This window comes from Epinephelus lanceolatus, chromosome 20 (genome assembly GCF_041903045.1).
Source record: "Epinephelus lanceolatus isolate andai-2023 chromosome 20, ASM4190304v1, whole genome shotgun sequence".
Lineage (NCBI taxonomy): Eukaryota > Metazoa > Chordata > Actinopteri > Perciformes > Serranidae > Epinephelus > Epinephelus lanceolatus.
This window is the reverse complement of record NC_135753.1, coordinates 6798438-6824595: the sequence shown is the minus strand read 5'-3', so window position 1 is coordinate 6824595 and position 26158 is coordinate 6798438. Positions and strand designations below refer to the sequence as shown.

Genomic DNA, 26158 nt, shown 5'->3' with positions numbered 1-26158 from the left:
AGGCCTTACAGTCTTCACAATTTATTGTTTCTTATATATGAACTAAAAGTAAATACAAGCTCTGTTTCCCCCTGAGGGAAATGGTGTCAGTATACAGCGACAGACAGGAGGTTTGCGTCACTGCGACGTGTAGAATTCTGGGGAGGTGCATGTCAGGCTACAGCATAGGCTCCAAAATGACGTGGAACCTACGCCGTAACCTATGCGTCGATTCAACGCAGAACTATAAATTACATGTCACTTGACCGCAGTTAGATAATTAGCTTACCAAGAAGGAAGTGGGTATGCTTTCCCCTATATTCTTATGGCTTTTTGGCTGATGGTGGGTATACTGTAAAAGTTAGCTATACCCGCATACACCCTCCACTGCACCAAGCGAGATTAGTGGATTAGTGAAGTTTGTTGCCACTTAACAACAGCATTTCCCAAGCTTTTTCCTTTAAGGACCGACAAACCCTGACTAACCTTAAGTAACATTTTATGGATTTATATTATATTATATTCAGTGCATATCAATAACAGTACAAAACAAAAGATAAGATGTAGGATTAGCACAAACAGCAAGTGCAATAACTGCTGGAAATTTGTGTGAAATTAGCGATTTGGATGAATTTTAATAACTTTATTTGTATAGCACTTATCTGAACAAGGTTACAAAGTGCTTCACAAAGTGCATGGAAATAAGACAGAAATAAGATTACAATAATTAAAATAATGTTATGAGCTAAGAAAAATTGTGTGTATAGAAGCAAAAACAGAGCAAAAGGAAATAAAACACAGAAGGTGCACATCACAAAACTACAAATCAGGCAATCAAGACAAGCTTTCCTATAAAAATATGTTTTAAGCAATGATTTGAAAATGGTAAATGTGCAGATCCTGTCATTTTTAGAAACTCTTTATATAATTCTCTGTTGGTATAATGTTTTTTATTTATTTCTTTTATTTTAACAATCACATGGCTTTGTGAATATAGCACGTCTTCACTGTGCCCTCATCTTCTGAGACTATGGGCCCTATTTAGATGGTCTAAAGCAGATGGCGGAGGGCGCATAATCCATGTCGCAAGTGTTATTGCTATTTAGATGCAGGCGCAGTTGTCATTTTCATGCCCTGCGCCCTCGTCGTCTAACTAGCAAATGAACTTGCGCTTCTCTGGGTGTGTTGGTCTAAAAATGAGGAGTGGTCAGGCGCAGTCATGGCGCGTTGCTAGTTAGATGACGTAAAAAGCAAATGCGCCAGTAACCAACAAAAACCTGGTCTAAAGTCAACGCTGCAGTATTTCGCTGTTAAACAAGTTAGTAATATGCGTCTCTAGGCGGGTGCACAACGCGCGTGCACTCTGCTCAGACACACACGGAGCAGCCACACATATGCAAAAGATAACAAATAAAAATATGATTACAATGTGAAAGGTTATTATTGTGCACATTAAAATATTTATCAGAAACATGTCTTAATGGTCAGTCATTAATCATAATGATCTAATCAAAGTAATAATGATCATCATAATTTGTAATAATGACAAATGAAATTTTTTTGATTGAAAACCAAAGCCCACACATTGCATTTATTTTAACATGTTATACTAGGCTACATTATATACTAGGCTACATTATATTATATTATTATATTGTTATCTGAGTGTAGAGAGGACACACATGCAAATAAGAGGCAGAACACAGCTCTAGGAAACATGTGAAAACAATTAACAAACGTGGGTGGGGGAGAAAACGCTGAACAGATCCTAGCTGCAGGATCAGCACCATGGGGAGCTCCGCGGCAGTCCTGACAGCTGTGCTCTGTTATATGATGAAAACAGGTTTGAATAATATTCCACAGATATGTAGTAAGATCTATCTTGTATAAGTGATCCCACGCCTGCTTTACCTCGGGGAGCTTGGGTGCCTGTCTGCTGTCCCCGTAGATCTGGTTCTGACGGGCCTTCACCTCCCGCACGAGGAGATCTGTCTCCTCAGCTGTAAAACGCTCACTCTTTCCAGTTGGTAGGTCCGCCATCTAACTAGCTGTCCACCATGCGCTCCAATCGCGCCTCTTTTAAAGGGAATGTGAGGTGACACTCTGATTGGCTTATTGAATGATACGCCCAAAACACACCCATGACTAATTCACAGAGTAAGTCCAACCCTTTTAGACTCTCCGCCATGGCGCACAGTCTAAAAACATGCTGTCTAACTAGCAAGTGACTGGGACACGCCCATGGGCCGCACACCTGGCGCTTCACGTTTTAGACCATCTAAATAGGGCCCTTTAAGTTAAGATATTGAATAATACGTTAAACTTTTAAAATAACAATTTCATTTATTTGTCTTCACGGAAATGAATGACTGTATGGATTTTTTAAAAAAGTTTTCATACACCCTTTAAAATCAAGGAGGCCAAACGCAACCCCCTATAAAGCTTTGGTGACCCCTTTACAATATGGTACACAAAATGTGATTAGTTACTAAGGAATGAGAAAATGATTTAGGAATGACCTGATAATTACAATAAAAAACCCACAGTCACATAAACCCCATTTGTTAAAGTTGAAGTTTAAAGTAATAATACCCATATTTAATTTTGTAGTGTGTAAGTTTGCATCACTGACTGCTTACATGGCATTAGTCGCTGTGTTTTTGTACATATCTTATTTTATGTTTAAATTCAGATCTCTTTACAGATTTTACCTAAACCCAGTTCCCATACGGAGTGTTTGCCATCATTTTATGAAACCTGAGGCTGATCTTGCACTCCCTGGAACATTAAAATAGTTTGACAGTTTTTCTCCTTTCTCTTAAAACACCTCCAAACTATTGATGAAGCTCCTCTTTTGTAGATATCTCCAAAAACCTCTCTTGTCCATTCTGACAAGATGAGCTCTTGGAAGGATTGTAAATTATTTGAAGAAAAAAAAAAAAAGAAAAACAGACTTTAAAACAAAGTATGATTTAGTAACAATCATGTAGTTTACTGTCTCTTTGATGTTGTGAAAATGATGTCTCCCTTTGAACATAGTGGTTATTGTGTGTGTCTCTTCCCAGACTTGAGAAGATGAGTGATTTAGAGGAAGAGAAGGACAAAGCAGAGTCTGGAGGATCAAGCTCTTTGTCTATGAAGAGTGACCGCTTTAAAGTTTATCCTTCAGACTTCAGTAATCAACCTGGACCATCAGACACACAGTAAGAGACTGTTTCTACTGTAATGCGTAACATATTGGACATGAGTAGGATTGGTGCCTTTTTATAACTGCAAATTATGTCAAACTTCGTCAAGACCTGTTTTTATTCTTCTAGTAGGCAACCAAAAGTTTAATTTGAATTTGCAACATTATGTATACACACACACACACACACACACACACACACTTACTTACTTGCTTATGGCAGTCCATCGACTTTGATGATGACATTGCTCCAAAAATTAAGTTCTTGTTATTGGGGTGCTTTCCGCCTACGCATAGCCATGTGGCTGTGCAGGCTGATGTGAGATCCACAGATTTTGCCACAAGACAGGCAGGGATATCCAGCACCAACAGGGGGAGGCCCTGCAGCACGTTGGTGCCTCTGTGCACGGCGCTGATTCCTCCTCTCTGTGGCTTGCTCCTGAAGATGAGCTATTCCCTGTTGGCAGGTGGCACGCCAGGTGTTGCGGGTAGCCGCAAGGGGCTCAAGTGCGGGTGGACTGATGTTGCACTTCTTCAGGAGAGTTTTGAGGTGATCCTTGAAGCGCCTCTTCTGGCCCCCAGCAGACCTGTGGCCTTCTAAAAGCTGGCCATACAAGATTTGTCTGGAAAGGCGATGGGCAGGCATACGGATCACATGCCCAACCCAGCGGAGATGTTTGTGCGCAAGGAATACTGCAGTGCTGGGTGTGTGGGTCCGTTCATAAATGTCCACATATGGCACCCTGTCTTCCCAGGAGACACCCAGGATCCTCTGCAGGCAGTGGATATGGAAGGCCTCTAGAGTTCTTATGTGCCTCTGGTAGGGGGTCCAGGTTTCCGAGCTGTACAGCAGTGTGGAGAGGCAAACTGCCCTGTACACAGATTTGGTGGAGATGGTAAGATTCTTGTTCTGGAATACCCTGGACTTGAGCCTTCCAAAAGCTGCTGAGGCTGAGCTGATGCGCACCTGGACTTCCTCGTCGATGTTGCATGAAGGAGACAGGGTGCTACCAAGGTAGGTGAAATATGGGACGATGGCGAGTGGATGGCCATCCATGGTGAAGGTAGGTGTGCGAGGTTGGGGGATGGATTCCTGCACGAGTATTTGTATTTTCGCAATGTTGATCTGAAGACCGATGGCGCCGTATACAGATGAGACTGCATTCAGTGCACTCTGTAGGAATTCTGGGGAGTGGGCCAGTAGAGCACAGTCGTCTGCATACTGTAGCCCCAGAATGCGTTGGGTGGTAGTTTTTGTGCTGGCTTGAAGGCGCCGGATGTTAAACAGATTACCATCCAATCTGTACTGAATCTGCACTCCATCAGAGGGATCCAGAAGCTTGTATGAAAGGAGGGTGACACTGGAGAGAAACATATTGAATATGGTTGGAGCTAGCACACACGCTTGCTTGACTCCCACCTCCACACTGAAGAAGGGGGATTGTTGGTCGCCAACACTGACGCAGGCTTGCATCCCGTCGTGCAGCTGCCGCAAGATGTTCTTGAACTTTGGAGGAACCCCCAACTTCCCGAGTATTTCCCATAGCAGTTCCCAATTGACAGTGTCGAAGGCCTTGGAGAGATCAATAAACGCAAGGTACAGGTCCTTGCAGTGTTCCCTGCACTTTTCCTGTACCTGTCTAGCGACAAAAATCATATCTGAGGTGCTTCGATCACGCCTAAAACCACACTGGGATTTGGGCAGAATGCTCTCAGTGTGGGATGCTAGTCGAAGTAGCATAATCCGAGCTAGAACAGTGAGGAAACGCTACCTATCTTCTGAAGTGGCTGCAAATTTTATCCAGATTTTACAGAGCACTCCTGCAGAGATTTTACCAGCACCCTGTGATTTTATTGTGAACAATTTTAACAACAAACTCAAGTCAACGCTGGACTCAGTGGCTCCACTTTTAATCAAAACAATTAGAACAAAACCTACACCCCCATGGAGAAAACAGGAAATCAAACAACTGAAAAGATACTGCAGGAGTGCTGAGAGAAGGTGGAGAAAATCAAACCTAACAGTCCACTACGAAATATTATGTCAACATCTCAAAACCTACAATAACGCAGTCAAACAGGCAAGAATTTCCCACTTCAAAAAACTAATCTCTGACAATAAAAACAATCCCAAATTCCTCTTCTCCACAATTGATATTTTAACAAACAGTAATTTTAACAGATCACCTAAGACAACAACCAATGCCCTTTGTGAGGACTTTGCAGACCACTTCTTGAAGTAAAATCAATGACATCAGATCCAGTCTTTTATCGCAACAGATTTTAACTGTCGACACACCTGGATCATTGCTTTTACCTGAGGAAACACTGGAGAGTTTTGCCCTGGTTGATGCAAGGACACTTGGTCGAGTTTTCTCCCAAGTAAAGCCCACAACCTGCCTTTTAGATCCGATTCCCACACCGTTTTTTTTTTTTTTTTTTTTAAATTTTATGGATTCTTTGAGGAACAGCTACTGTACATGGTGAATTGCTCTCTTCAGACAGGTGTCTTCCCAGCCTCCTTGAAAACGGCAGTGGTGAAGCCCCTTCTGAAGAAGAGCAATTTAGACCCCAACATTTTTAATAATTATCGACCTGTATCCAACTTACCATTTTTAAGCAAAATTTTAGAAAAACTGGTTTTTAACCAAGTAAATGATTTTTTAAATACAAATAACACTTTAGAGAAGTATCAGTCTGGTTTTAGGATGAACCACAGTACCGAGACAGCCCTTTTAAAGATTTTAAACGACATCAGGTGCAATTTAGATAACCATAAACTCACAGTCTTGGTACTACTGGATCTAACCGCCGCCTTCGATACAGTAGACCATCACATTTTATTAAATAGACTGAGGCACCTGGTCGGCCTCTCTGGTACTGTTTTTAACTGGTTCGTCTCTTACCTTACTGATCGACACTTCTTTGTAAGTATGGATACATGTTCCTCAGGAACCCATGAGATAAAGTGTGGGGTCCCCCAGGCGTCAATTTTAGGTCCAACTCTTTTTAATCTCTACATGCTTCCTCTGGGGGATGTCATCAGGAGACACGGCATCAGCTTTCATAGTTATGCTGATGATACGCAACTGTACATCGCCGTGTCTCCTGATGACACAGGGCCAATTGATGCCCTTTTTAACTGCATTTTAGATATAAAGTCATGAATGGCAGCGAATTTCCTGCAGCTCAACCAGGACAAAACAGAGGTTTTAGTCATTGGTCCTGAAGGCCAGAGAGAGAAACTTTTACCAAAACTACAGGATTTTAAACCAACACAATTTGTAAAAAATCTGGGTGTGATTTTTGACTCTGAGCTCTGTTTTATTCCACATTTTAAAAACATAACAAAGGTAGGTTTCTACCACCTTAAGAATATAGCCAGAGTCCGCCCGTTTCTCTCTCAGGCCAGCACGGAGGTGCTGATGCATGCTCTTATCTCCTGTAGGTTAGATTATTGTAATGCCCTGCTCTCTGGTCTTCCCAAAAAGAGTATCTCAAATCTGCAATTATTACAGAATTCAGCTGCACGAGTACTGACGAGGACCAGAGGGCGGGAGCACATTACACCAGTTTTAAAATTGCTGCATTGGCTCCCCGTGCGCTTCAGGATCGATTTTAAGGTTCTTTTATTAGTTTTTAAACGTCTTAACGGTCTTGGGCCTTCTTATTTATCTGACCTGCTTTTACCATATCAACCCTCGCGGACCCTGAGGTCCTCCGGCACCGGCCTTTTAACCATACCACAAGTTAGGACTAAAACACACGGGGAGGCGGCATTTAGTTATTATGGCCCCCGATTGTGGAACAGCCTGCCGGAGAACATCAGAGCTGCAGAGACTGTTGATGTTTTTAAAAAGAGGCTCAAGAATCTTTTTAATCAGGCTTTTAACTGATCTCTTTATTTATCTATTTTAAATTCCTCTTATAATCGATTTATCTATCTATTATCTATTTTTTATTTATTTATTATGTTCTTACCCTTCCTCTTTTTACGTTCTTATCTCATTTAACCTTTATCTTTTGTTATTTTAGTTAGCCTATAGGTTTTAGTTTTGATGCATTTTATGTCTCTGTTTTTGATCATTCTTACCTAGCTATTAACTCAATTTTATGAGCTAAATAGCTTTTTGTTTATTTGGTTCTTTTTCTACCTTTTATCCTATCTTACTGTTTTAGTCCCTCAACTTTTAGCTCCAGTGTTTCCTCATGGGGGCCTACCACACTGAGAGTTGTTCCTGGTCTCCCGATGGGGGTGCCGTCGGGAGACCGCTCTGACCTGGGTGGCTGTAGGGCACTGCACCTTGGTGTGGAGCCTCGCGTCTGCCCGGGTCGGGGTGGTCTCTACGGCGGCGCTGCCTGTGGCTGTGGACCGTTTTCTTTATTTTCATGACTATTTACATTGTAGATTCTCACTGAAGGCATCAAAACTATGAATGAACACATGTGGAGTTATGTACTTAACAAAAAAAGGTGAAATAACTGAAAACATGTTTTATATTCTAGTTTCTTCAAAATAGCCACCCTTTGCTCTGATTACTGCTTTGCACACTCTTGGCATTCTCTCCATGAGCTTCAAGAGGTAGTCACCTGAAATGGTTTTCCAACAGTCTTGAAGGAGTTCCCAGAGGTGTTTAGCACTTGTTAACCCCTTTGCCTTCACTCTGCGGTCCAGCTCACCCCAAACCATCTCGATTGGGTTCAGGTCCGGTGACTGTGGAGGCCAGGTCATCTGCCGCAGCACTCCATCACTCTCCTTCTTGGTCAAATAGCCCTTACACAGCCTGGAGGTGTGTTTGGGGTCATTGTCCTGTTGAAAAATAAATGATCGTCCAACTAAACGCAAACCGGATGGGATGGCATGTCGCTGCAGGATGCTGTGGTAGCCATGCTGGTTCAGTGTGCCTTCAATTTTGAATAAATCCCCAACAGTGTCACCAGCAAAACACCCCCACACCATCACACCTCCTCCTCCATGCTTCACAGTGGGAACCAGGCATGTGGAATCCATCCGTTCACCTTTTCTGCGTCTCACAAAGACACGGCGGTTGGAACCAAAGATCTCAAATTTGGACTCCTCAGACCAAAGCACAGATTTCCACTGGTCTAATGTCCATTCCTTGTGTTTCTTGGCCCAAACAAATCTCTTCTGCTTGTTGCCTCTCCTTAGCAGTGGTTTCCTAGCAGCTATTTGACCATGAAGGCCTGATTGGCGCAGTCTCCTCTTAACAGTTGTTCTAGAGATGGGTCTGCTGCTAGAACTCTGTGTGGCATTCATCTGGTCTCTTATCTGAGCTGCTGTTAACTTGCCATTTCTGAGGCTGGTGACTCGGATGAACTTATCCTCAGAAGCAGAGGTGACTCTTGGTCTTCCTTTCCTGGGTCGGTCCTCATGTGTGCCAGTTTCGTTGTAGCGCTTGATGGTTTTTGCGACTCCACTTGGGGACACATTTAAAGTTTTTGCAATTTTCCGGACTGACTGACCTTCATTTCTTAAAGTAATGATGGCCACTCATTTTTCTTTAGTTAGCTGATTGGTTCTTGCCATAATATGAATTTTAACAGTTGTCCAATAGGGCTGTCGGCTGTGTATTAACCTGACTTCTGCACAACACAACTGATGGTCCCAACCCCATTGATAAAGCAAGAAATTCCACTAATTAACCCTGATAAGGCACACCTGTGAAGTGGAAACCATTTCAGGTGACTACCTCTTGAAGCTCATGGAGAGAATGCCAAGAGTGTGCAAATCAGTAATCAGAGCAAAGGGTGGCTATTTTGAAGAAACTAGAATATAAAACATGTTTTCAGGTATTTCACCTTTTTTTGTTAAGTACATAACTCCACATGTGTTCATTCATAGTTTTGATGCCTTCAGTGAGAATCTACAATGTAAATAGTCATGAAAATAAAGAAAACGCATTGAATGAGAAGGTGTGTCCAAACTTTTGGCCTGTACTGTATATATATGTATGTATATATGTATATATGTGTGTATATATATACAGCATTTGGCAGGTGGCTGGTGCTAATTTCCAACCCTGTTGAGTCAGTATTAAGACTTTTTCATCCCTCTATCAGTGAATCTCCTGAATTCAGGACACAAGAGGGATGTAAAATGAGGGGCACTGTTGCATGTATTGTACTGCATGATGTCTTCCTTTGAACATAGCGGTTATTGTGTGTTTCTCTTCTCAGACTTGAGAAGATGAGTGATTTAGAGGAAGAGAAGGACAAAGCAGAGTCTGGAGGATCAAGCTCTTTGTCTATGAAGAGTGACTGCTTCTTAATACTGAAGTCTGGAGATTATCCTGGACCATCAGACACACAGTAAGAGACTGTTTCTACTGTAATGCGTAACATAATTGGACATGAGTAGGATTGGTGCCTTTTTATAACTGCAAATTATGTCAGACTTCGTCAACACCTGTTTTTATTCTTCTAGTAGGCAACCAAAAGTTTAATTTGAATTTGCAACATTAATAATTTATGTACACTTGGGCATTAACCCTTTAACACCTAAGCCTCAAAATGTCCACCTGGACTTTTTTGTTTATTTTAACTATAAAAGGGCCTGAAAATGTCCTGTGAGGAAGTGATTTTGCCTGTTTTTCCAGAACACTTTGAACTTTCAATATCTGACAGTTATTTACAATTTACTGCATGTAATAACAGTGTAATAACAGTTTTAAATGAAGAAAAACCAAAAAACGGAATTTGGTTTTAGAGATTTAGTGAGAAAAAAACACTGCAATTGTACATGAACAGATTTTGCATAATAAATTTGATATTATAACAGTATAAAACATATTCACAATTTTTGAGTCTGTCTCTCAATGTGCAAAAACAGACCAAAATGAAAACTATATATAGGTGTTCTTTTTAGAACAGTATAAAACATATTCACAATGAAATTTTTTGAGTCTTTGTCTATCAATGTGCAAAAACAGACCAAAATGAAAACTATATATAGGTGTTCTTTGTTTCAGTCCAGAGGAACTTCCTCCCTTTTTCCAGGTTTGCTGCTGCATTCTTGTTGGTGTTTTGACACAGGAGTTTGAGAATGGCAGCATCCAAACAGGGTGCTCTACGGCCCTGAGTGTGTCTTCTGCCTCTCCCTCTCCCAGGTCTCTCACTTGAGGATGGCTGCTCCTCACCACAAGACAAACTGAAAGTAGTGGAGAAAAATATTCAGCTTGTTCACACACTATATAGTAAAAACAAGGCATGGTACATTGTTCAAAGATATACATATACATACAATCACCACTTGGTAGCCAACACTACACTAAAAAAGTCACCAAACATAAAATGAATGCGCCATCTTTTGTCATGCGCACATTTACGCATGAAGTAAAAAATACACATACATTGTACAAACTTACTGACTTATAACACTGCTCTAAAGGTGACCACACAATACAAACGTTGATTTACACACACAATAACTTATACAAAGTAAAAACTAGATACTACCAAGCCTCATTCTGGATGAATGAAGCTCTCTCCAGCTACAGAGAGCTTCATTCAACACGGAAATTCAACACGGAAATTCAACAGGTCTAACGTTACCTTTCTTCGCCAGAAATTGCTCCTTCAGCTGCTCCATCTTTCTCCAATCCATCCCTGAACCTCAGTGGTGGTTTTATCACCCGGGAGGACCGTCTTCCAGACATTTCTTTCTTTCTCTCTTGACAAAATCGCTGCTCTGCTCCGTTTCTCCGCTCTGTTGTTGTTCCGCGTATACACTGCGTCTATGTGGGTGGAGCTGAGAACAAAGGGGCGGATTTGCGGTCTTCCTGCAACAGCGCGAATGAAGTTACCGTAATAACCCCATGTTGGCTGTGAAGCGCAACTTCTCAGCTTTCAGAAACCATTTTAATTTTTCCGATAGGACAAACCATCGCGGAATTACGGTAATGCAAAGTGTGCTTGCATAAATGTATCGTCGACGACACACTAGTCGATTTGTCGACGTGTCGACGTCAGTGGCATAAGTCGACACCCCCCGGGAGGAGTCGACAAGTCATGTGTTTTTTCCCCCTCTCTCTCTCTCTCTCCCTGTGCTTGTGTACGGAATGCAATTGCTGCCTCTGACTGGCTTACACTGATACTTTATCCTTGACTAAAGTGAACATACTCGGGCGTACTATAAGCGGAGCAGACTCCGCGAAGAATGTCCGCAGTCATTTGGGCTTTCATAGTCGAGCGCACTTCCACGTTGTAGTTTCCTGTAAAAATGTCCGTGAAAAATCCCCGCGATGTGAAAAATACATGCTGAGCAGTCACTGGTGCGCAGAGCGGAGTCCGCGTGGTCGTAAAATCTGAGCTTTGCGCGCACAGGGCTTGCGGACGTCTGCTTTGAGTCTGCGCGGACCTCCGCAGAGTCCGTTCCGCATGCGTTCCGCCCAAGTATGTACGGGCCTTCAGACACACATCACATGCGCCGTGTCAATGTGATGACGTCATCAAATGACTTGTCGACTCGACTTCGACTTTATTGACAGATAAGTCGACCTGAAAAAAATCAGTCGTTAATGCCCTAATGTATATATACACACACACACATATATATATATATATATATATATATATATATATATATATATACACACACACACACACACACACACATATACAGTATGTGTACATATACAAACTGGTTCACACAGCAATGAAAGTCAAATGAACCCCCCCAAATCTAGCAGCCACTTACATATTTTACCAGCATTTGGCAGGTGGCTGGTGCCAATTTCCAACCCTGCTGAGTCAGTATTAAGACTTTTTCATCCCTCTATCAGTGAATCTCCTAGACTCACAAGTCAGTCTTTAGATGCTTTGCTTAACTAAAGACTGATGACTTTCTCCCTGATTTTGTGTTTAGATGGGCGGATACAATTTCAGAGTTCAAAAAAAACTCCCTACGTTGCAGAACCAATAGTAAATCTGCAGGGCGGTCCTTCGGTGGCTCGCTGAACTCTTGTGCTTGTAAACATAGTCCCACTAGAAACAAGTGTAGCGGTACAAAATGGCTCAGCCGCGCTCGCAGAAAACTCCGCCAAAGTTAGTGGATGTTTGTCGCGTTTGCGGCGACACATTCTCGCCAACTAAAAGAAACAAACATAATCTTTTACAAGGCCATGACTCATCCGTCCGTCCGGACTATAGAGGGAATCGCCTTGTTGTTTACAAATACTTACGGGTAGAAAACCAGCAGAGCTTTTAGCTATGTATATATATATATATATATATATACACACATACATACATACATACATATATATATATATATCACATTTTTCACATCACTGTATCACCATTTAGACTAATCCGATGTTTGTAAAATCTATAAACACAATGAAACATTACTAACAAACAAACATTACTATTTCTTTATTTCTTAGCCGTTAGCGATGTCTGTAACTCATTAAACGGTCCGTGAAAAAAATATTTTTTCCAGCGGATATCTTAGTTACAACATGGTTGAGCTAGCAAAGCAGTTTTGTGTTGCTATGTGTGGTATTTATTCAATTTTGGGAAATCACAATGTCTAGAAAGCATCAGTGGCTGCAGCTGACAGGGACAGCTAACACTAGCAGCAAAGCTAACATCAGGGCGTCATCTGTTAAAAACCTCCCGTTGTCGGATACGACATGAAACTACTCCAGTTAGCTCAATAATGTTGTAACTAAGACATCCGCTGGAAAAAATATTTTCTTCACGGATGAGCACACGTTTGATAAAACGGAGTTAAATCTCTCTGCATCCATTTTCAAGCTCTCTGTGTTTTTGTTTCCTTGCGGACGAGAAAACGGGGAGCGCACATTTCCGAGAAGGCGTGTCCTTTTCAAAAATGCAAGAGGCGTTGCTTTGTTGCCGGCCGTTTTCGCCAGTGTGTTAAACACACTTTAGAAAGGAGTGTCCCCAGACTATCAGAAGGCGGAGATCTCTGATTGTCTGGTGGCGAGACTATGAATCTCCTGAATGCAAGACATAAGAGGGATGTAAAATGAGGGGCACTGCATGTATTGTACTGCACTTTATGTCTGCACTTGTCTGTGCTATGCACTTACAACTGTTTCTGCACTATGTATGTATTTTATATAGACAAGTTTCCCAAGGGACAAATAACGTATTCTTGAATCGTGATACTATGTTATATCCTGGTGTTGTATTTAAGTGTGCATTAAAATATTGTGAGTGGAACAGATGTCGTGTCACCAGGCTCTTCATGTACGGCGAAGAGCCTGGTTTCCATTCACTCTGAATTTTGTCTGGATTCTGGTTCCGGTCTAGAGAGCGGATCCGGAATCCACCAAATTCACCAAAGTAAAAGTGTTCATCAAAGTAAAACTTTAAATTCTGGCACACCATCGATTTGGGGTGATGAGGGGTGTGAGAAAATCGATTAACTTAATGGTTTGGGGCTTTTCTTGTAAATTATATTCTTTAAATTAAAAAGTTTCATCACATTTTCATTAGCTTGGTGCTTTTATTTTGATGGAAAGGCACATCCATCGAATTCCGGATCCTGTCTCTCTCATCCTGGTTCCGGTTGCTTACCAAAACGGCCACTAAACAGCCCCAGACTAGATATTTACTGAAGAAAGGGAAGATACTGGCTGTGATTGGAAGTTCCTTTCACATGACATGCAGCGCATACTGCAGCGTTCCAAAAAGTTGGACTTGCTTACCTCAAGGCGCTTGTTGCAATGGTGTCACTCTGGCTTTTGAGCACACCTGCCGCCCATCTGTATTTAAAAACCATAGACTTGAGGGAGCAAAAAATGCAGCATGTTTACAGGCCCTTTAAAAAGTCTTAAAAGCCTTAACATATAACTTGCCTTAAGCTGTTGGAACCTTGAAAATACATAAACAGATTGTCTTTTTTTTTTTTTTTCCTCTTTTACACCGTCAATACCCTTATGCAACTCCTCACTTTTCTTTAAAACCAATAATGAACACCTTGAGGCGCATTATCCCACGTATACTTTGGTCACTTACCAAAGAAATAAAAAGTAAGAATATTCATTCATATTTTTTTACTTTTTGCATTCAAAATCTAAAGTTTTTCACAAGCCATAACTCTGTTTCTTTGGTAACACCTGAGGGTTTACCAAAATCATGGGACAATCATTGCCACCCCGCCTGTGAGGTTATTATGCAATGGAAACGTTATTCACTACTCCAGTAAAAGGGACGAACCTTAGATATGACCCAGCAACGGGAGATATTCTAGTCTTCCCAGCTCATAGAACCCTTTGACCCAGATATTAACCAGAAAGCTAACGTTATGCTAGCAAGATTCAAAGTCAATAACATTGCATACAGGTGACAGTAAATATAATTTGAGAGTATGGTGAACAAGAAGACTGGCTAGCCAACCAGCCATGTCATTGTCCCCAAACCAATATCAAGATTTTAAAGAGTAACTAAACCCTAAAACCATTTTTTCAGCTGATAATCATTGTTTCTGGTTGTATAGTAGTGTTACTGACTGATCCTGCTCAAAATCTTGACAGTTTAGTGCAAACTGTTGAAAATCTACATTTTATTTTAAAAATGTGCTATGGAATGCCCTCTACAGCTTGAAACCTGGTTACTACATTTGAATTTACATTACTTTACATTGGAGGGGAATGATTCTTTTTCGAGGCGAATGACGTCACTAACCGTCCATGCTAAAGCCTGCCCTCCTCCCTTTACTCCTGGGGGGGGGTTGTATGTGCGGAGCCGCGAGGGAGGGAGGGGTGGATGGATGCGGTGGCCTGCTGCTCTGAGCCCAGGCTCACAGAGAGGGAGAAGTAGAACCGGCCGCTTTGCCTTCTGCCTGTGTGACACAGTTAGGGGCAGTTTTCCAAGCCACCATCGGCACATGAATATAAGTTCCACTGTCGGCAGGGTGAAAAAAAGTGTAAGTGTAGAGATGGGGAGAAGGGTGAACAGGGGGAAAGAGGCCAAGCTGCAGCCGCCTTCCCTTCTGCCCATGTGACACAGTTAGGGGCGGTTTTCCAAGCCACCATCGGCACAATGAAAATAAGTCGAAGTGTGGAGCGGAGGAGAGGGACCTCTCTCCCCGCAGCGAGGGACAATCTTAACTCCGCCCCCTTCCTCAACTGCTCGCCTGCAAACCCCCCCCCACCCCCCCTCAGCTCCGCCTATCTTTTCTGAACTTTTTGAAATCAAGCTGTGGGCGGAGTAATGCCCAGAGAGGGGGGTGTAGTTCCCTTTTAATGAACAAACGATATGTTCAATTCAATTCAGTTTTATTTATAAAGCCCAATATCACAAATCACAAGTTGCCTCACAGGGCTTTACAGCATACGACATCCCTCTATCCTTTGGTCCCTCACAGCAGATAAGGAAAAACTCCCCAACAAAACCCTTTAATGGGGAAAAAATGGTAGAAACCTCAGGAAGAGCAACTGAGGAGGGATCCCTCTTCCAGGACAGACAGACGTGCAACAGATGTCGTGTGTATTGAACAGATTAATGTAATAAATGTACAGTCATCCATATGACAAAATATATATTGAGAAAAAGTCCGACCGAGAGAGAGAGGGAGAGACAGAGAGACGCAGGGCAGACAGTAATGACAAAAGCTACAATAAAATTAATTTACAATAATAATAATAATAAAAATAATAGTATTTTGGTAGTATATATGTTATATGTATATACTAATATATGATAATATAAGTATGTTACAATAATAATCATATGTGTATAATAACAGTAGAAGTATCACTAATAATGAGGCATCAGGCAGGACCACACCAGCAGCACAACCATAAACCACGATCCAGGCACAGCCGTGATTCAAGGGAACCTGCAAGACAGTGGAGCACAAAGGCTCCGGAGAAGAAGCTGAGATATTGACATGCAGTAGGACATGAATGTTAACAAATGAAGAAGAACCAACTTTTCAGAATATGACAATAAGAGAGACAAAAGGAGAGAAGGTGCTCAGGTGCTCTGACTAAGTCTACATCAGCATAACTAGGGGCTGCCAAAAAGTAAAGTTTTATGTCTAGTCTTAAATGTGAAGATGGTGTCTGCCTCCCACGCTGAAACAAGAAGATGGTTCCACATAAGAGGAGCCTGATAGCCCAAGGCTCTGGCTCCCATTTTACTTTTGGAGAATTTAGGAACCACAAGTAACCCTGCGTTCTTGAAGAGCAGGGATTTGTAACAACGATCTTTGAAAGAAAGGGAAGATTAGATATTGGTCTAATCTAAATATATATCAGGTGTTACAGCTGTGTTTGAGGACAGATAGGTACTGTCTGAGGACAAGATGTCATGAATTTTGCCTCTAATAGTTAGAATTTTGTCATTAAAGAAACACGTAAAGTCATTACTGCTGAGGGCTACAGGAATACAAGGCTCAATAGAGCTGGCTACAGTACCAGGGAGAAAAAACTAGGATTATTATTTTCTTCTATTAATGCTGAGTAATAGTTTCGCTCTGGCATTGTGGAAGGCCCTCCTATACATTTTAAGACTGTCTTGTCAGACTAAACAAGATTCTTCCAGATTGGTTACACACCAATTCCTTTCAAATTTTTTGCGATATTGTTTTAATTTACAGTTTACAGTTATACCACAGAGCTATCTTTCTGCGTTTCATTAACTTCTTTTTAAGAGGTGCTACAGAGTCGAGTGTTGTTCGCAGCTAGCCTGCAGCACTATCAACAAGATATTCAATTTGGGAGGGCTTAAAGTTAGTATAGGACACCTTTGTTACATTTGTCGGCTGCAGCCTGAAATAGCGACTTGGATATGCAATGATTACATTAGTTCAGAGGGGCAGTGTAGTACGTGCAGGGTGTGTTCCAGTCTCCCTTCTGTGTTGTTCAGAAGATGAGGCACTGAAGGACTACTCTCAGTGTTGTAAATTAATTATAAACAGATTTCAAACACTGGTATTATTTTTAGGGATAGACCGATATGGATTTTTTTAAGGCCGATGCCGATACCGATTTTTTTCCATCACCCTTAGCCGATGACCAATTATGGACTGCCGATTTTCTTGAGCCGATATTTGGGGCCGATACTGCTTTTGCTCCCTCAATTTACATAAAAAAAATGACACAATGATAACAAATATTACAGGTCTCAAGTTTAAAATAAGAAACATTTATTGAACAGTAAAAAATACTAAAACAAGATGGAAAGTTGAGGTAGAACAGGTAGAATATTATTATTATTATTATACATTCAAATAAAAAAAAGAGTTCAGTGCTCTTAAATCTTCCAGTAATGTCTTTATAAAATAAACAAATATTAAAGCTGAAGCATAAATAAAACAACAACTACTGTACACAGTAGGATTCGCTGCATGTGCGCTGCAGGATCTTCCGGCAACACAGAGCTGCCCGTGAATGCCTGTCTGTAAATCATGCCAGGGAAAAATAAATCCGTGAACCCACACGCGTATCGGCCGATGCCGATACAAGTAAAAAACTAAAATATTGGCCCAATAGATCGGCCGGCCGATGTATCGGTCTATCCTTAATTATTTTGTCGCCGGCGAATTACGGTTTACTTTCTAGAACACACCGAGATATGTGAAGGACACACTTACACACTCACACACGTACAGAGATTCCTTGCTTTATAGTTAGATGCTTCAACTAGTGATGTGAGAGACTATTTATTGATTATTTGTTGATCACCCAGCCCTTTTGCACTTTGTGGTGCTGCACATACATGAATCAAAACAGCATTACCAGTTTGTGCTGGTCGTTGCACGTAAATGGTAAATTGACTTAAATTTGTAAAGCGCCTCTGTAGTCTTTTGACCACTCAAAGCTCTTTTACACTATTTGTCACATTCACTCATTTCAGCACACATTTACATTGGTGGCTGAGGCTTCCATACAAGGTGCCATCTGCTCCTCAATTAACTATTCACACGCACTAGCACACAAATTTAGTGTATCTTGCCCAAAGATTCTTTGACATGCAGATGGAAGGAGCTCTACCTCCTTAGCCACAGCTGCTCCTAATGCATACAGTTCCCTGCTATCTAATCATCCTGGCAATGTTGGTAAAAGATTTCAATAACCCATGAAATGTTTTTTGTTCAAAAAATAAATGTATGTTTGTCCACAGAGTGAGGAAGAAGATGAGTCATGCTTCTGTGGAGGGGCAGCTGTCCTGCTGTTCTTTCTGTCAGGACGTCCTGAAGGATCCAGTCTCTACCAACTGTGGACACTGGTTCTGCAGACAGTGCATCACCTCATACTGGGACCAGTCTGCTTCATCAGGAGATTGCTCCTGTCCCCATTGTGGAAAAAAACCCAGAACAAGAGCTGGACTGCAGACAGCCAGTCAGACTAGCACTGTACAAAGTAAGACTGTACATCTGTCTACTGATGTCATCGTGTCTGAAAACAGAACTTCAGTCACGTGTTGTGCACCATGACAAATTAAATTTTGGTACATTTAAAAAAAAATTAAGCCCCCAATTTTCATTCTTTTTTTGTTATTGTTTGGGTACTGAAAATTAACACTGATAATAATTTGACCTTCATTTTACTATCTTACAGTGGATGGTGGTCTGCAGGAGGTTTTAGATGAGCATAAGATCAGTCTGAAAAAGAGATGTGAATGTGTGACTGAAGGAACTGATGAAACAGGAAGTGGAACCCTCCTCAACAGGATCTACACTGAGCTCTACATCACAGAGGGACAGAGTGAAGAGGTTAATACCCAACATGAGGTTTGGCAGCTTGAGACAGCTTCCAAGATGAAGACCCCCCATGACACTCCGATCAAGTGTCACAACATCTTTAAAGCCTTACCTGACCAACAAGGACACATCAGAGTTGTTCTGACAAATGGCTTTGCTGGTGTTGGAAAAACCTTCACAGTGCAGAAGTTCACTCTGGACTGGGCCGAGGGTTTGGAAAACCAAGATATCAGTCTGGTGATTCTGCTTTCGTTCAGGGAACTGAACTTGATCAAAGATGAGCAGTACAGTCTTCTCAAGCTGCTCCATGTTTTCCATCCAACACTACAGAAGGTCACAGCAGAGGAGCTTGCTGTCTGTAAAGTTCTGTTCATCTTTGACGGTCTGGATGAAAGCAGACTTTCATTGGATTTCCACAACAGTGAGTTTGTGTCTGATGTCACACAGAAGTCATCAATCAATGTGCTGTTGACAAACCTCATCAAGGGGAATCTGCTTCCTTCGGCTCTCGTCTGGATAACTTCCAGACCTGCAGCAGCCAATCAGATCCCTCAAGCATGTGTTGACAGGGTAACAGAAGTACGAGGCTTCACTGACACCCAGAAGGAGGAGTACATCAGGAGGAGAGTCAGTGATGAAGAGCGGTCCAGCATAATCATCTCACACATCAAGACATCCAGGAGCCTCCATACCATGTGTCTAATCCCAGTCTTCTGCTGGATCACTGCTACAGTTCTGGATCACATGTTGACCACAGAGCAAAGAGGAGAGCTGCCAAAGACCCTGACTGACCTGTACTCACACTTCCTGCTGGTTCAGACAAAGAGGAAGAAGCAGAAGTATGATGAGGGATATGAGACGAGTCCACAGGAGCTGACAGAGGCTGACATGGACGTTCTTCTGAAGCTAGGGAGGCTGGCATTTGAACAGCTAGAGGAAGGAAACATCATGTTCTACCAAGAGGACCTGGAGCAGTGTGGTCTTGATGTCACAGAGGCCTTGGTGTACTCAGGAATTTGTACAGAGATCTTCAAAAGAGAGAGTGTGATCTTTCAGAAAACAGTCTACTGCTTTGTTCATCTGAGTGTTCAGGAGTTTCTGGCTGCAGTCTACATGTTCCACTGTTACACCAACAGGAAGATAAAGGTACTGGAGGACTTCCTGGGGACAGACCTGGACTGTGGTAACAGTGATTCATCCCAGCTTGCAGATGAGGAGGAGGAGGGTGCTAATGTTGATTTAACCAATAATGACAGCAACAATGTCAGGGAAAATGACCACTACCTATCCGTGGAGATGATGGAGGAGGAGGAGGAGGAGGAGGATGGGGGGGGGGATGGGGAGGAGGAGGAGGAGGAAGAGGAAGAGGAGGAGGGTGCTGATGTTGATGTAACCAATAATGACAGCAACAATGTCAGGGAAAATGACCATTACCTATCCGTGGAGGTGATGGAGGAGGATGAGGAGGAGGAGGAGGAAGAGGAGGAAGAGGAGGAGGAGGGTGCTGATGTTGATGTTGATGTAACCAATAATGACAGCAACAATGTCAGGGAAAATGACCATTACCTATCCGTGGAGGTGATGGAGGAGGAGGAGGAAGAGGAGGAGGAGGGTGCTGATGTTGATGTTGATGTAACCAATAATGACAGCAACAATGTCAGGGAAAATGACCATTATCTATCCGTGGAGGTGATGGAGGAGGATGAGGAGGAGGAGGATGAGGATGAGGAGGAGGAGGAGGAGGAGGAGGAGGATGAGGAGGAGGAGGAGGAGGATGAGGAGGAGGAGGAGGAGGATGATGATGAGGAGGAGGATCAGGAGGATGAGGATGAGGATGAGGATGATGATTCATCCCATGGTGACAACAATGACCGTAACCTACGCCTGGATGTCTTCCTGAAGAGCGCAATGGAGAAATCCCTTGAAAGTAAAAATGGTCACCTGGACCTGTTTGTTCGCTTTCTTCATGGCCTCTCTCTGGAGTCCAACCAGAGACTGTTAGGAGGTCTGCTGGGTCAGACAGACAACAGTCCAGAAATCATTCGGAAAGCCATCAACAACCTAAAGAAAACACACATGTACGATATCTCTCCTGACAAAATCATAAACATCTTCCACTGTCTGATGGAGATGAATGACTACTCAGTACATCAGGAGGTCCAAGAGTTCCTGAAGTCAGAGAACAGATCAAAGAAGAGACTCTCTGAGATCCACTGCTCAGCTCTGGCCTACATGCTGCAGATGTCAGAGGAGGTTCTGGATGAGTTGGACCTGATGAAGTACAAAACATCAAATCAGGGACGACAGAGACTGATTCCAGCTGTGAGGAACTGCAGAAAAGCTCGGTTAGTGTTGATATAGTCCAGCAGGGTATATCGAGATGTACATGTTGGCACAACCATAAAGAAAAACCACAGTTTATTACAACTTGCTTTTGGAGCAACATCGTCCTAAACCCATAGTGGCCCCATACCAGTGGTAATTGCCGATGAGCTGTGCCAGGCATGTAGCAATGGCTCTTTTACACAGTTTCTCACAATATCTGTTTGTGTACGCAATCTAGAGGTGAGTATAATAGCTTTACTGCTAAATGGTAGAGCCCTCCATGGGCTGATAGTGGTGCTGGATCTGGAAATACAGATATACAGTCAGTGAGACTGGCAGAGCAGTCTGACACCACTTGCATACTTATTAGCAGGACTGGTGGATTTGCCAACCATTGTGGGATGGCTATCGCCAGAATTATCATGCATAATTTCCTGAAAATGTAAATACTTTTACTTACAGTTAATTTGGCTTTGTTTCTGTATATGTCCTTCCCGAGAGCCTGCGGGGTCAGTGCCACTCCCTGATTAGAGTACATATCACAGGGCATTTAAACACGAGGACATAATAGGCGTACAAGCAAAAAGCATTTTCTCAGTAAACACTGTGAATGATCACAGTACAGCACTCCCATTTTCTTTTTTTCACACTGTCCAAACATAAGACACCTCAATTGAATCTTTAGAGGCCACCAATTTTGGTGGTGTAACTCCTATTATCCTGTACAACACAGATTCATGGCACAGATCATCAAAACAACAAAGTCCCCTTCGTATATTTACAACTACAGATTGTGTTACCTTTAGGGCTGCTCCCTTATAGTCGACCAAACTTTAGTCGAACAGAATGATCATTAGTTGGCAAGATTTAATTGGTCACTTAGTTGCAGAAAAAACAAAAAAAACAAACGTGAAACTCTATTAGGAGCTGCACCTTGATAAAATAAAATCAAAACTTTTATGACTGGACCATGTGGGAATTTAATTTGAAAGGACAGGCAAAGGAAGAGGCCACGCTCAGCAGTCAGACAGGAGTCACATTACAAACCAGTCACAGCTGACAAATATCTTTCCCTTCTTCCGTAAATACTCAGTCTGATAAATATGGAAAGGTTGATCATTTTAGTGCAGGGCTACCCAGAGCTTTACACCTGTCCCACTGACAATAGGCCTACACACTCAGAAAGAGCACCTGAAAGAAGATCAGCTCTGCACTCAGGATTTCAGGTAAATAGGCCATATGGTACTTGTTAAGGTTGCTTAGCAACCTCAGATGCAACCTCAGACGCAACCCACTGCTGCACTCTTGAAAGCTGGCAAAAAAAAGGCACAAGAGTAGTGCCCAACACCTGACTTTGCGTTTTCCAGGTAGTTAAAGAAGCAGCATGTGTACAGCCTCTAATTTACAAGGCTGGTACCTGCAGTTATTCCAAGTTAATAACATGTCGGGCAGGAAATCCAAGGTGTGGGATCATTTTGAGAAGGTGAAGGACAAACCCAAGGTGATATGTAAACTCTGCAGGCAAACATTTGTTGACTACAAACATGACTGATCATCTGAAACATGTAAGTGGCTACATGTCCATTAGCCACTTAGCACAACCATTACTGCTTTGCCAACAGTGTTGGGGGTCGTTACTCAAAAAAGTAAGGTATTACACATTACACATTACTTGGGGAAAAAAGTAATCCCTTACTTTACTTGATTACTCCCTGGAGAAAGTAATTAGTTACAATACATGTTACATTACTAGTTACTCTGTAAAATTGCCTGAAACACATTGTAATTTGCCAGTTAACGATATAGCATTAAACCTTACATATGTATAACAATCCTAAGGTAGATACCATTAAATAGATGGATATACCCCGAGTCGGCTTCACGAGGGGGCACCAGGGGGCAGTGCCCCCCCACTTCATTCACCATGCCCCCTCACTTGTATAAAAGCATATGTTTTCTCCCATCAGTGTAACTGTAGCGATGACTGAAATCCATTATGCTATTAGGCTGTTGCATGAGGTGTCAGGCCAGAGCTTCTTGTTCATTGCACAGCTGTTCCACAAGGTAGGCCCCTAAGCAGACTTCCCTTTTTCTCTCCTTAAGTATTTGCAGGGTTTCCGCCAGAGAAGTTCTTATGCCAGGTGGGGGGTGGTTACCGTGTGTAAAGGGGTTGTGATAATAATACTTGCCCACTGCCCTACAGTCACTTAGTTCATTTTTGCATATCAGCAGCACGTTTATCAAACTTAAAAAAAATTGAATTTGTAAAATACTAAGTGTGTTATCAATACTTAGCAGAACAACGAACGTTACAGTTATAAACTGAAAGTGTGTGCTCCGTTATACCACAGAGTAGCAGAGTGAGACGTCTGTCCTCGCTCCTGCTATCTGCTATAAACACATGAAGCTGCTCCTATGTCTCCCCGGGTCTCGGTGCTTGTTTGCGGCAGAAACTCTCCCATCCTCTGGCTCGTCCCCTCGTCAGGACGACCCATTGGCAACAGCCTGAAGCCCGTCATCACTAACTCTTAAGTAAGGGGAAGATCTAATGAGGAATTTATGTAACGCAAGTAATGACTTAAGTGTTTGATTAGTAACTGTAATGTGATTACTGCATTTTGGGACAGTAGTGCCTTACTTGTTACTGAAAAAGCCATTTTTTGCGGTAACGCGTTACTTTGTAACTTTGTAAGGCGTTACACCCAACACTGTTTGCCAACACCATAATTAACAGGCGGCTCGCTCAGTGTGTGACGTGCAATTGTAGATAAGATATAGGCCTATATTAATATAGGTTCATTAGTACGGTTTTGTATTTCTCCATAATGTAGCACAGTGTTAACAATGTTAGTTACACTGTTCTTTCTCAGACCTTGAATTCAAACCATTGTGTTGCCCTGCCCAAAATGTATAATTTAATAATAAAATGAATATAGTAAACACGCGGGCGACTCGTCGACTAATGGCCCTACATGACAACTATTGATCGACAAGAAAAATTCTTAGTTGGGGGCAGCCCTGGTTACCTTTGCTGTTTTTGTTGTCAAAACTTGTGTCTGAATGCATAAAACCGCTAGCCCACAGCCCCAATACCTCTTTCAGTCTAATCCAGTCGGTAAACACCGTCCCTACAGAGCTTACATGGGCAGAGGACAGGAATGAAGTCCACTGACATTGCTTGAAAAGATGCAGAGATCAGCCTTTTATTTTGTGGTCTGTGTCTTCATCTGCTGGTTGATCTGTGGTAACATGTCTGACATTGATATACTGTGCTGTTGACGTCTTTAAATATTCACTCTGTCCATTTATTATGGGTTTCTATGAATAATAACATGTATAGAGGCCTGATTGATTGATTTTTTTTTTAATGAAGCCAAAACTGAAGTTTTTAGATTTGATACTTATAATGTAAGTGACATCAGATGAGGTTGAAATTTATCTTGGAGCTAAAGAGGGTACACAAATGTCAGAAAAGTCCAAATTTAAGATTTCACCTAAACCTCTCAAATTGTTGTGCTTCACCTTTCTCCTATTTGTCCATGCACAGGTAATGTTCAGATGTTGTTATATGGTTTACCAGAGAGTTTGGGCTCCATCTGCATAATTTCAAAAGGACATTCACTGTAAAAGTATGAAGTTTTATTAGGTGCGGATATCATTTATTCTGGTATTTCTTAATCTGACCCAGTAGCATCTATATGTTTACACCTCTGCAGTAAATCTCCCAAATGTTACCTTATTGTGAGACCAAAATTAGTCATAGATCCTGTGGTTGCAGAGAGACACTCTTAATTTTGGGCATGTAATGTTCGAGCAGAGGCCTAAGCCAGGAGCCCAGTGAATAAATAGCAGTTCCAATTCAGTTCCAGTACAGTAATGTTATACAATTAAGTATCAAAGATGTCTCAGTTCTGTTTTGAAAATCTCTGGTTTTGACTTTGTATCTGTATTTGTAGACTTTCTGGCTGTGAGCTGTCAGCCATACATTGTGACATTGTGGCCTCAGCTTTAAAGTCCAACCCCTCCCACCTAAGAGAGCTTGACCTGAAAAACAATTATCTGGAGAATTCAGGAGTGGAGCTTCTGTCTGATGGACTGGACAGTCCACACTGTAGACTGGAGACTCTGAGGTCAGTTGACTTTTTGTTGTACTTTAGTTTATATTAATATGGAAAAGATTTCTTTTTTGTTTTTATGTGAGCAGCAAGTTTTCTCTAAAACATGTCCGATAAAATATTTGTCTTGTAATTACAGACTTAATAGCTGTGAAATAACAGCAGGTGGCTGTGTTTCTTTGGCCTCAGCTCTGAAGTCCAACCCCTCCCACCTGAGAGAGCTGGACCTCAGTAACAACAAGCTGCAGGATTCAGGAGTGAAGACGCTGTGTGATTTTCTGGCGAGTCCACACTGTAAACTGGAGACTCTAAGGTAGAAAATTCATATTTCATCTGAATGCTAGCAGTTCTCAGAATCCATCTTTCTGTACAGAGTAAACATTACTGCTTCAAACCTGTCCATTGTTACTCCAGTACATTTCAACCTTTGTGTTTCCAATAAATATGGCCATTTTAACTTTATGGATCATGCTAACTTTGCACTCCATGCCTCAGTTGTAGAAATGTTGGGAAACTAGGACTCATGTACAATTTGTACCAAGTTCACCCCTTAGTAAACACAAAAAAGAAACTGCCTGAAACAGCCATTATGGCAAACTGCAGAGGGACCCATAGAATCACAATGACCACATTTTTCGGAAATATTTGTCTCATATTCAGATTGAGGGGCTGCAGTTTGTCAGAGATCGGCTGTGCTCCTCTGGCTTCAGCTCTGAAGTCCAACCCCTCCCATCTGAGAGAGCTAGAACTGAGTAGGAACAAGCTGCAAGATTCAGGAGTGAAGCTGCTGTGTGATTTTCTGGAGAGTCCACACTGCAGACTGGAGTCGTTGAGGTCAGTTCATTGTGATTTCAC

The 26158-nt window shown here is 42.0% G+C and overlaps 1 protein-coding gene across 1 annotated transcript in view; it reads left to right on the top strand.

Moving 5' to 3' along the window:
* LOC117264998 (uncharacterized) overlaps positions 1 to 26158 on the top strand; it is a 67542-nt gene that overhangs the window by 7362 nt on the left and 34022 nt on the right. Inside the window, exons 2-9 of the mRNA XM_078162522.1 lie at positions 3045 to 3182; positions 9365 to 9496; positions 18284 to 18522; positions 18721 to 20044; positions 20648 to 21208; positions 25145 to 25318; positions 25443 to 25616; positions 25964 to 26137. Coding sequence (XP_078018648.1) covers positions 3055 to 3182; positions 9365 to 9496; positions 18284 to 18522; positions 18721 to 20044; positions 20648 to 21208; positions 25145 to 25318; positions 25443 to 25616; positions 25964 to 26137 — 2906 coding nt within the window. The 5' untranslated portion in view covers positions 3045 to 3054. The remainder of the gene's footprint in view (positions 1 to 3044; positions 3183 to 9364; positions 9497 to 18283; positions 18523 to 18720; positions 20045 to 20647; positions 21209 to 25144; positions 25319 to 25442; positions 25617 to 25963; positions 26138 to 26158) is intronic.